At 28.4% G+C, this 13,207-nt stretch overlaps 1 protein-coding gene across 2 annotated transcripts in view; it reads right to left on the bottom strand.

Annotated features, from left to right (window-relative positions):
* The window catches only part of LOC136087837 (proline-rich transmembrane protein 1-like), a 37,558-nt gene extending 24,770 nt beyond the window's left edge, over window positions 1–12,788 (bottom strand). The window contains exons 1-2 of one of the 2 annotated variants that reach the window (XM_065811423.1): window positions 12,593–12,788; window positions 1,098–1,336 (exon numbers count right to left, since the gene is read on the bottom strand). In XM_065811423.1, coding sequence (XP_065667495.1) covers window positions 1,098–1,336; window positions 12,593–12,602 — 249 coding nt within the window. In that variant the 5' untranslated portion in view covers window positions 12,603–12,788. The remainder of the gene's footprint in view (window positions 1–1,097; window positions 1,337–12,592) is intronic. The other variant, XM_065811424.1, reaches the window with a different exon arrangement.
* Window positions 12,789–13,207: the final 419 nt, after the last annotated feature.

The raw sequence follows: 13,207 nt of genomic DNA on the forward strand, positions 1-13,207 counted from the left end.
GGTCAGTAGTGAACAATAATCCAAGATGTAAAGAAGAGAAAACTAAGAGTTGGTACGAGGGTTGCCATTCATTAATACAAGAATAGTATAGCAATAGTTGACGATATTTCAATAGAATTATGTTGGAGTTAAAATTTACAAGCTACTGCAAATCCTAATCTGTAACACAAGAGAGACTAGATTCAAGGTCTGCTGTCTGTTCTAAGCAATCAAAAAGAAAAGATTTTTTGTCAAGATAGGACTATAAAATTATTACTAAAAAAACTTTCCTAGATATACCATATGAAATGAGCTTATGGATAAGACTAGCATGCAAAACTTAATCAAAAGCTTTAGATATGATGAGAGCAATAGCCCTTGCTTTGCATATGGTCAAATGATTCAAACCTGATTTCTCTACAAATAGGTGAACTGTGGTAAGTATACTACAAAGCGAGTAATGTACTTATTGGAGTCTTAACGAACCAAAAGAATAGTACCCATCAATACTGAGATCTGAAGAAAGAACAGTGAAATTCAAATTAATCTCACAAAGAGCAAGCAAGTCGGTGAATTTTTGAGGTAAGATTTAACTGATGGAAAATTACTGCCAAGACCACGAATATTTGCAAAAGGTATATTGAAAAAGTAAGATGGTGGGGATTGTTTTTCATGTTCAATACATTTGGTTACTTTAGGTATGATTTAAGTTTAAAGAGAACTTCATTTCATAGATAAAGCACAACATCCTAAGCAATGAACTGTGCATTTTTCTTAGTCATGCTAATTAACCCAAAGTTGTAACTTAGTTAAAAGAAGTTACTTTCTGTACGCAATAATTTAAAGCATTGATAGGGATATTTTGGAAATGCATTACAAAAAAAATTAACAGAATACTAGAGATTAAGGTGAGCGTAAAATAATAGATGGATTCACTATTTGTTAACTGAGCTCACAATGCATTAAAGGAAGATCACAAACATAAATATAGTAACCTACAAGTGAGCAAACAATGCGCCAGAAGTTCAGTCAGAAGAAACATACATATAGTAACTTACGGCGAATGAACACCATAACATAAGTTACTCAAAATTTTGAAAAAAATTGAAACAACTTACATTATAGTAGGGTGTTTGATAGCCAACATTTTGTGGATTTGAAGGATAAGGAACTGGTTGAGGCTGGTTAAAGTTTGCATTTTGAGAAGTATAACCAACGTTTGGTGGATTATGCAAAGGATCATTTTGAGTTATTGGTTGAGGCTGGTAGAAGTTTGGGTTTTGAGAAGTAGAACCAATGTTCTGTGGATTAAATGGATCTTTTTCAGTTACTTGATAATAATCAGGCGGTGGTGGAGCTTATAGAAAAATTAAATATTTTTATTGTTTTTATTACTATAGTTGTTAAAACAGATAAATCATTTTATTTAATGAAAATTAAAAATATAACTATTTTCTTCTAAAGACAATAGTTAATAACAATAAGAAAAATAATACTAAAACTAACGTTAAATATCATAATTAAATATTTACTAATAACAAATATAATTTTGACAAATAATTTTCAAAAATTTTAAAATAAGAATACGTATTTATTTATGAATGAATGGTAACAAAATTAGGAAAAAATACATATTGAAACAAATATCTTTATTTATATTCAAGACAAAATCAATTATCATTTTTATTTTCAAGTTTCTCTTTGTATAGGAAAATATCAACTTTTCTATCCAAAACCTGAGTATTTGTAGAGTGATATTGTTGTTTTAAGTAACTCATTCATTGTTCAAAAAATAACAACCTTGTTGAAAGCATTTCTTTTATTGCTGTATAAGTTATTGAGTTTGAATGTTTGTTGCTTCTTTGATTTAATAAACTGTTTAAATAAATTAACTTCATTGATAAATTTTTATTTGCTACTCTGATTGTTATTTTTGACAGGTGTTTCTTTGTTGTAATAAAAACAAAAAATTTAAAAATAAGTTAAAAATTAATTACATAATTATGTTAAAATTTCATTAAAAAATTAAATATATAAATATAATAATATAAATATATAAATTAAAATTATAATTAAAGCTATTTAAATAAATTATTTACAACTAAAAAAAGTACAAAATAACAAATAACAATGTATTTAATAGCAAAATTAGCAAATTTAAATTAACTTTTCTACAAAGAGTTGAAAATACTTTATGTTATTAAATCATAGTCATAAGAAATACATAGTCTGGTCACTTGTGGTACTCCTTTGATCAACTCTTTGTTAGCAATTTTTTAGTGTCTAGTCTGCCACAGAGTGCACAAAATTTATTTTTGTCAATTGTATTTTTATGAACTAGTTGTTTAAATTGAATCTTCTTTATTCAATTTATTAAATGTCTGGTGCTAATTGTTCTATTTATGGATGCAGTACTTCTAGGAGGCATAAAGGAGTTTTAATATTTAAAATTCCTGCATCTAATGATAGTTTTAATACTTCTTGGAAAAAAAATCTAATAGTCATTATTCTTAAAGATCGTATTGAAGATATAAATTTGAAGGCTCAAATAGAAAGTAAGAGTCTGTTTATTTGTGAAAAGCATTATGTTCCAGCATTATGTTTCTGTTAGCGTTAGGATACTTCATAACGATAACAGAAAGTCACTAAAACCTGGATCATTATCGACTATGTGTCTACCAAAAAAAAGGTTTTACGTCATCAATACCTGTACAAAGGGAATCTGCATCTTCAATTGTTGCTAAAAGAGATGCTTCAATGATTTCAAATAGTATTATTACTTTTAAACCTAAATATAAATCATACGAAGAGTTCCTAAATCGTATTAGCAAGTTAAAGATCTGTGACTGGACAGTGAGTGTGAGTCCTGTTGTGGCAGAATTTAAACATTATGACAACCCACTTATGTCCCTGATATGAAATATATGTTGATAATAGTTTTGCTTTTACCATTCATGTATATTCTTGGCTCATTCCAGATATATACAAAAAATAAAAGATCAATGTGACATATTTCAGCTTCAAATCTTATTTCTGTTGTTACTTTGTTTAGCCTGTGTTCTGGAAAAACTGATGTATTCGCATTAAAGTCAAATCTGTATATTAAACATTGTATTTCAAAAAAATTTGATTTGGTTTCATTTAGAAATGAGTTTCCCTTAAATCAGACAGAGTGTTTTCGATCTCAGTCATGTATTATACTGATTGAGTTAGTGTTATGCTGTTCTCAATGCAAAAGCATTGGAAAAAAAAAAATCATAAGTTTGAAAAAAAATGTTGCCAATGCTTGTATCCCTGCTAAATTAAATGCACCAATTAAATTTACATCTCCAGATCATCTGAAGCTAACATTACAGAGTGTTCGTCTGAAAAATTAAGAATTAAAAAAGGAATTAGCTTTGATGAAGCAAGAGATTAAGAATTCATCACTAGCTATAAGTAAAGGTATTGAAAGTGATTTAGTTCAAGTAATGGCAGGAGCTGATAAAAGCAAGATTTCTCCATTTATGAGCCTGTTTTGGGAAGAGCAGCAAAAATATTTAAAAAGCTCAAAACAAGATATTCGCTATCATCCACAAATAGTATGTTACTGTTTGGGATTAGCTGCAAAATCACCAGCAGCTTATGAAGCAGTACAATTAAATGAGAAAAATAATTATGGTTTCTTAGTTTTACCAAATCCTAGGTGATTGTGTTACTATAAAAATTGTGTGAAGCCAAAGTTAGGATTTAATAAAAATATAATCAAAAAATTAAAAGATAAAGTCAAACATTATTCAGCTCAAGAAAAGTTTATTGTCCTAGTTCTTGATAAAATAAAAATTCAAGAAAATCTTGTTTGGGATAAACATTCTGGAGAATTAATTGGTTATGTTGATTGGGGTGATCCTATTGTTAATTTTGCAACATTACAACAGGCAGACAAAATTGCTTCTTATGAATTAGTTTTCTTAATAAGAAGTATTGTAAATCCTTTCAAATACAGTTTTGCAAACTTTGCTACTATAAATATTATATCAGTGCAATTATTTTCTCTATTTTGGAAAGCTGTTGGCATTTTAGAAATCTCAGTGGTCTAAAAGTAGTAGCAGTTACTTGTGATAAAGCATCATTGAATAGAAAACTTTATAAAATGCATTTTAATCTGACTGAGAAAGAAGATAATAATGGTCATGTTGATGTGACTTACGGCACTGATAATTTATTTGCTGATGATGACCATAAAAGGTTTATATATTTTATTTCAGATGTCAGTCATTTAATTAAAACAGTAAGGAACAGCCTTTCTCATTCTGAAGCTGGTAAAAGCAATCATTATATGTGGAATCAGGGTCAACATGTTTTATGGTCTCCTATAATTGATTTGATTTATGAAGGTTTAAAATGTCAATTGCATGCATGTCCAAAGCTAAACATTGACCACATCAAAATAACTCCATTTTCAGCTATGAATTTCGTTTAGCTGCACAAGTTTTTAGTAATTCATGTAGTACTGCATTAGAAATCTATGCACCATCTGATACCGCAGGAATTGCACAGTTTTGCAAATATTTTAATGATTTTTTTGATTGCTTAAATGTTCATAAAACAAATGATTATATATTAAAATGCAACTCATTTTTGAAACCATTTTCTGATACTAATGATGTTTGATTTACATAGCTAAAAGAAAAATTTTAAAAATACCTTTCTCAATGGCTTTTTTCTATTGAATCAAGACTTGGAAATTTTTCAAAAAGTGATAAAAGTAATATGTTTATTACTTGGCAAACCCATGAAGGTATAAAGATCACAGTTAATTCTGTTATTGAACTTATCAAACTTTTAATTAATAACAATGTAAGTTATGTATTAACTAAAAGGCTTTGTCAGGATCCTTTAGAAAATTACTTTGGATAACAACAATCAATTGGTAGAAGAAAAGATAATCCTTCCTTGTTTGATTTTGGATTCAATGATAATACTATTGGAAATCAACATATATTTCACCCAATTGCAGTTAACTGTCTGAATCTTAATGAATCAAACAAAATGTCAATGGGGGAGAGTATGACACATATACCATGGATAAAAAGTTGACTTTTCAAGTGATTAAATAAAAACAAACTCTCTTTATGTCTCCTTGTACTGCTGAAAACAAATAAATGCTTTTGCGTAAAAATGGCTATTTTCATAGCCACAAATCTTTTTAAAAACATTAAATTTCATAAAATATTGGTCAGTTAATTGAGAAACTCATTTTTAAAATAATAAATAAAAGAGTTTATTTTGCAGACTTGTTTTTTTGTTTGCTTTACTTTTGTTACAATGTAAACAACCACCTATGATGCTTTTATAGAACTTCTAAGGATATTATTTAAATATTAGGATTTTTTATAGAACCTCTGATAACAATGAAATTGTATTTGGGACCTAGCGCGTAATCAGGGGTGATAGACTTTTTTAAAGCTCATCTATTTTTCATAGGTACCACTGGATATATAAAAAATGTATTTTTCCCAAAAACTGTCATTAGGACACAATAATTTTAAAAAACGTTTGATTATTAGGTATTTGATTATTAGCTTCTCAAATTTGGTTTAGGGACCTCTAAAATTTGAAAAAAGCTCCTTAAAATTGCTGTCCCTTCCCCTTATTGGATACATGGGGGAGTCTTTATATGTGTAGTGGTTAGATGCTTGCATTAGAAGCAATAGATCAGTGGTTTAATGTCTGCTCTTAACATATTTACATTATCTGTAAAGTAAGAAATCTTAACAAAAACCTTTACTTGACACCTATTCACTGCATGGTGTATGGTGTCATGATTTATTCTTGACTCAATTGAGCTCAAAGCGGTCCTATATATATATAATCTCAAATGGTTGATACAAGAGAGGACTAGAATTTTTTTTCATATATAAAATATTTTTTATAAATAATAAAATTTATTTAACTTTGAAAATAAAGAATTTTCATAGACTGGAGCAGATTTTTTTTGTCTACTTCTATAAATTTTTTGATAACAAAAAAACATGTTGCCTAGGGTTTAACACCCATAGATCTAAATTTGTGTGGTTTAAACTATTTCTACACATCATTGTTTCCTGGAAAAAACTATACCAGTATTGCTAATGCAATCTAGTTGCAAGCAATAAAGTTACATATGTAGCAATTATGCTTCATATGAGTCAATAAAAAAGCTTATCTTTGTTTAAAAAAATCAAAATGGAATCAATTACAATAGTATATTTATTAACTGATTTTCAGCAGTCGATTATGTATTTATAGAAATTTTGTCTGATAACAATGGTAAACTTATACTTGAATAATAATAAATTCGTCAAACTTCTTTCAAGATCCAAGATAAGGTGATATGCAACTTAGTGCCCTACTAAAAGTAGAACTGTTTTCATTCTCAACCACTTGTTGAATCCTGTTACTCAACCAAGGATTACCCATCTAAATGGTTTACTTTTAATTTCATTACTATTTATTTATACATCTACTAAAGTTGTCTACACTATTCAATGTTGAGATTTGCAATTACACGATTGACTTCAAACTAACTGAATAAAGCATCATATTACCAACAGAAGTCTTTGCAGTTCCGATAATTTCATGTGCACGCATATTTAATGGTACATCATGTTTCTTTATGCATAGAATCGCATGAAATCAAGTAGATACACATAAATTAAGATAACCTTGAAAGAAACATTTGTTTATTAAAGATTTTTTCAAGGAAAAAAACAAACAAAAAAATTTGTGTGTTGAGTGTAAAAGTTCTAAATAGTATTTAAAATTGAGGATTAAAAATCGATATATATGTATATTACCATTTTGCATTCTTTTTTTGGGAAAAAAGAATGCAAAATGGTAATACATATATATATCAAGCTTTCCGAGGAAGAGCGTGCGGTCGCACGCCTTATTTGTCTACGTTTAAAGTAATTTTTTTAGACTAACTGACCAAGACAGTTCACATCTTTTAACTTACAAAGCATTTCAATAATTCGTGGAATAAAGCTAAACTTATTTGCTTTGAAAAAAAAAATTCTTAAATAAGAAAACAAAATTGTAACGAAACATCAAGTTTAATTAAATAAACTAGAAAATTTTTAAATTAAAAAAAGCAAAATAAAAAAACAAAATTATTTTTTAATTTTTATAAAACTTTTGTATTCCTTTTTTTAGAGTCATTGTTGAAGAAAACATTATCTTTTATAACGATTTTGCAACAATTAAAAGCTTTGATATGCAATTTTATTCACAATTTTTATCAGTCCATATAATTAAGAAACCAATTTGCTATGTACGCTAGAACTGTAAGAAATTTTGTTGACTAATTAGTATTTTTAGATGAAACAGGTTTTAACCTGCACACCACTACTAATTATGGATATTCATTGGTAAATCAAAAAGCATATATTACTGTCCCATCCAGCAAAGGTGGAAATATTAGCTTGATGATGGTTATTAAAATAGTTTCTTATGAGTTAAGTGATGGTGCTTAACTCATAAAAAACTATTTTAACTAACTCAGAAATATTAAAAATTTTATTACACAAATTCTTATTCCATATTTCAGAAGCAATCCAAATCACATTCTTATCATGGATAATAGTAAATTTCGTCACAGCAGAGATGTGTTGAGAATATTAAATGAAAATCGAATTACATTCAAGTTTTTACCTTTCTATTCTCCATAATTGAATCCCAAATTTATAAGAGAATGAGACCATTGGCAAAAACAAGAAACATGATAAAAGAGCGCATTTGCTATCTACTAGACACACAATCAGGTAGTTTTGCTAAATTTTACGAGCATCTTAGGCAATACTTATTGTTGGCGTTGTCTAGAAATTCTTTCATTTAAAAATAAATATTGAACTTGAAAAAATTTGTGGAAAACGTTTTTTATAACTTTCATAATTTGTTTGTTTTATTAAATAAAGTATTTATAATCTTGTAATAAAATGGTTTTAATTATGGAATAACCCTGTTATTAATAAATTTTGTTAATTATGGAATAAGTTAAACAAATAGCAATTACTTTTCTCGCTTTCCTGTGCATTGATAAAAACATTAAATTTTAGAAAAGACAAATTTAAAATTATTCGTGTTTCTCGCGTAATTCATAAAGTATTTCCTTTATATACTGACCAAAAAAAGTTGCGAAAAAATTGTATATTAAAAAATATTTTTATTTTTGTTATATTCTTGTCTACTTTTTTCCTCGACTTGTATCAATTTTGGTTGTGGAAAATAACAATTGTTCAAAAAATAAGAAAACAAAAACAGTAAATATTTAGGTATATTATTTCTTTGACAACAACTTTCCTTTTTTAGTTAACAAATGTTTTTTAAAGCTTATCTTATTTAAATTTTCTATTTTGTATTATTATAATTATATTATTTATTTATTCTCTATTTTCTTATTGCTTTATGTTGCTGCGAATTCTTAAAACAATACTATATAAAAACATGGTCAAGTTTCTAAAAAAATCACTGTAAGCATAGACGTACAAGGTGTGCAACTGCACATATAAAGTAAAAGTTTATACATATATATGTATAAACTTTTACTTCCATAAAACCGTTACTTCCATATTTATCAGCAAAACAATTCCCTAGAAAACAGACGTCTGTTTATTACTGCTATAAACAATTGTAAAAAGGTTTTGTCTAACGCCAAAGTCCGCTATTCTCAGGTCATGAAATCTCGTATCTAATCTGAAAAATTAGGCTCTCATGACTTCTTGGGAATTTTTAATAGTATCAATAATAAGGGCAAATCTTTAACTCCACCTCTCTTGTATGGTTCAGACTTTGTCACCTCACCTAAAGACAAAGCTGAATTGTTTGCTAAAAACTTTTCATTAATATCATCTCTTGATTCCACTAGTTGCATTCTCCCTGATATTGCCAACAAACAGGTTGATCCATTGCTTGACATTCGTATCACTCCAGCTTCTGTATCTAAAGTGATTTCCTGCCTAGACTCTTATACAGCTTGTGGCCCGGACAACATACCTGTTATTGTCTTGCAGAAGTGTTCTCCGGAGCTGTCAATACTCTGAAAACTATTCAACAAGTGCTTATCAGAGTTTTGTTTTCCAGCCAGCTGGAAAGTGGCATCTGTTATCCCTATCTTCAAAAATTCTGGAGAGCGATCTGATTTGTCTAACTACCGTCCCATTAGTCTTCTTCCTATCATAAGCAAGGCTTTTGAATCTTTAATTAACAAACACTTAATTTCTCATCTTGAATCTAATAACTTACTTTCTGACCATCAATATGGATTTCGATCTTCTTCATCTACAGCTGATTTGCTAACAGTAATAACTGATAGGTTTCATCATGAACTAGATAAAGGTGGAGAGGTTAAGGCCATCGCTCTTGACATTTCAAAAGCTTTTGATAAAGTTTGGCATGCTGGTCTTCTCCATAAGCTTTCTTCTTATGGTGTATCCGGCAACATCTTCAAGATCATTGAATCCTTCCTTTCCAATCGTAGCATAAAAGTTGTCCTCGATGGACAGCACTCTTCTTCTTATTCTGTAACTTCAGGGATATCTCAAAGTTCTATCCTTGGCCCTATACTCTTTTTAATTTACATTAATGATCTTCCAGATATTCTCACATCTAAGGTGGCATTGTTCGCTGATTATACTACCATTTATTCTTGTCGTGATAAGAAACCAACACTCTCTGATTGCTTGGAGAGGGCATTTGAGCTTGAAAAGGATCTCACTCCTGATACAGCATGGGGCTCACAGTGGCTGGTGAACTTCAATACAGATAAAACTCAATCTTTTTCAGCCAATCGTTATCACGATAATTTAAATCTTCCTATATTTATTAACGGTGATGTACTTGATGAGTTATCTACTCTTCATCTTCTAGGATTAACTCTTACTTCCAATCTTTCTTGGAAACCATATATCAAATCAGTTGCAAAATTAGCATCTGCTAAGGTTGCATCTCTTTATCGAACTTGTCACTTTCTTACTTCGGATTCTATTCTCTATCTCTTTAAATCTCAAATCCGGCCTTGTATGGAATACTGTTGCCATATCTAGGGCGGATCTTCTAATGATGCCCTTTCTCTTTTAGACAAGGTGCAAAAATGCATTGTAAACATAGATGGACCTGCTCTTACAGCCAACCACCAACCATTATCACAGTGTCGTAATGTTGCTTCTTTTTCTACAAATAAAATAATGGGCACTGCTCTAAAGAGCTAATGTCTCTTGTGCCATCTACTATAATTCTCGTGTTACTTGTCATTCAATTAAGTGTCATCCTTTTTCTGTGACTGTTCCTAAGTGCTCCAAAAACGCTTATTCGTCTAGTTATTTTCCTCAAACATCAGCTCTTTGGAATTCGCTTCCTTCATATTGGGCAGGAGGGAGGGGGGCTAACATTTTAGAGTTTCCTGTTCCCATTCTCCTATCAGTAATTTTTTTTTTGTTAAGAATCTTGTTGTCATTCAAATGAACGTACATATATATATAGAGTAACAGTTAAAAAAAAAAAGTTTATTATATATATAATATATATATATATATATATATATATATATATATATATATATATATATATATATATTAATAAGAAAACATGAAACAATACACTTAATACAAATAATAATTTATCTTAAGAAATTTTTAATGGGTTATGGACACTAGCATCATCAGCTCGTAAAATATTACTAAATTTTGTGAACGTTAAAAAACAGTTTAATAAAAAAAATTTTTTTAACTGACGTCAGCAGTTGAATGGCTTCTTTTTTCGTTACGCAAGAATATAAATCGTTAAATACGTAAGCAAATAGCTTACGTATTTAAAGATTATTTCTTCATAATCTATAATAAAAAGTATACCCTCTAGGCATAACTTTGCCCGCTATTTAAAAGTCTGTAATCCAAACACATTTTTTATATCACAATGAACCCAAAAATAAGCACAGGTCCCAACAGCCACAAATATACTTATCTTAGCATCAAAAGAACTAAGTCATCCATTAACTGCTATAATTAATGAGTTGCTTAAATCCAGAACATATCCTGACCTGTATAAAATTGCTAGGGTTATTCCAATCTTGAAAACAGGGTCAAACACAAATCATCTTGACTTTTGATCAATATCACTTCAATCCAATATCAGTAAATCGCTGGAAAATTCTATGTTCTAGAAAGTTTTCCAAGCCAGTCTATATAAACTTCAGTTTGGATTTCACAAAAAACATTGCACTAACCAAGCACTCATAGACATAACCGAAACTATACGCAATTCTTCAGACAATCACACTTACTTGTGGGGTTTTTATTGACTTACATAAGGCATTTGAAACTGCAGATCATGGAATTCTATTATCAAAGTTACATCACTATGGTATCATAGGAGTTGCTCAAAAACCTATCATTTTGGTGATGACATTAATGTCCTAATAACTGAAAAATCACATAAAAAATAAATAAACGCCTTAATTTCAACTTGGCCTGCTTGGTTCAATGGTTAAGAGCAAATAAAATATACTTAAATGCTAAAAAAACTGAAATAGTTCTATTTAAACCACACTCTGTACAACTTCATAAAATCTCTCATTAATATATGGTATATGCTATATATATATGCTATATTTAACTCAAATATGCTTTATGGTTGTCAGATATGGGGGCAAAATCATTCTAAGTATACAAAGATTATAAAAAAACTTTTAAAATAAATCACTTCGAATTGTTCATTTCCAATCTAATAGATTTGACTCTAAAATCTCAACAATCTCTCAAAAATTATGAAGCTAAAAGATCTAATATTCCTATTGAACTGTTCATTTGTATGGGACAGTTTGCATAATAACTTACCAATAAGCTTTAATAGTTTATTATAAATTTGTTAATAAAAGTCATTGCCATAATCTTAGATTAGCATCGTGTATTAACCTTGTAATACCTTTGAAGCAAATACTTAAGTATGGCATTAATTCTATTAAGTATTAATCCATTAAATCATAGAATTATCTTCCCTCTGAAATCAAGACAACATATTTAAAAAAAGAAGTAGAGCTGTCTTCATTAACAAGTCAAGGAATTTTCTGGTCATTTTAACATAATCCTTTATACCAGTAAAATTAGTTTTTTTTTGCCTTCTTTCTTAAATAACATGCTATGGTTGATGTTCTTGTTACTGTATTGATTTTGTTCTATATAAGAGCCTGTTTTTTATTACTTTTTAGTGTTGCTTTTCGTTTGTTTTTTTTTTTGTTTTTTTTTATTATATTATTATTATTTTAATACTACTAATATTTTTATTTATGTACTTGTAATATGTTATATATTTTGTCAAGTTTATAGTGAATATGTGTAAGTCGTCACGTTTTTGTCAGTTACGTAACTGTTTGTGGCTAATCCAAACATTGTATTTACTTTATAAAAATAAATGATTGATTGGCTAAAAAAGAAAATTCTCTAAATGTAAAAGTCATTGATTGGCTCTTTAACATTTAAATAGGCATGCAATTTTTATTAAAATTTCTGAAACTGTTACAAATTTATTATTGATTTAACTGATATATGCAATTTTTTTAAAAAAGATAATTACATGGGTATTAAATAAAATATTTTACTTTTTTCCATATCTAGCTTGTTTTGTCAACAACTTTCCAACTTTAAATCAGTTTTTGTTTTTATTTACTTGTCAATATTTTCTTCAAATAAATCGACAGCTATTAACTAGTTTAACGTTTACGTTTTTTGTATCTCATAAACTTTGTTTATGAGATACAAAAAAATATCTTTTCAAAAATATATTTAAATTAGTAATGAAATATTTCCGGAAAATTTCCGGAAAATCGGAAAATTAGGGATGATTTGGAAAATTAGGGAATTTTTCCGGAAATTTTCCGGATAAATCCGGAAATTTTCAAAAAAAAATTTTTATTCAATCTACTCTATGATTAGATAAACAAAATTGCAAAGAATCATACACCTAATTCATTTTATAGTTAAGTAATTTTATTATATGTTATGCAAAAATATATAAGAGTAAAAAACCACGAGAAAAGTTTTGGAAAGATTTCCGTTTTTCATTTTTAAATTACTGAAAAATATTTTTCTTGCAATTTTTTAGATGTATTTTTTTAATTCTTTTTTTAAAAATTGTGCTACAGCTATTCTGTAATAATATAATAATAGGTCTTTGCAAATGTTAATGCTTAGCCATGTCAAAATCAATATTATCA

This window comes from Hydra vulgaris, chromosome 12 (genome assembly GCF_038396675.1).
Source record: "Hydra vulgaris chromosome 12, alternate assembly HydraT2T_AEP".
Taxonomy (NCBI): Eukaryota; Metazoa; Cnidaria; class Hydrozoa; order Anthoathecata; family Hydridae; genus Hydra; species Hydra vulgaris.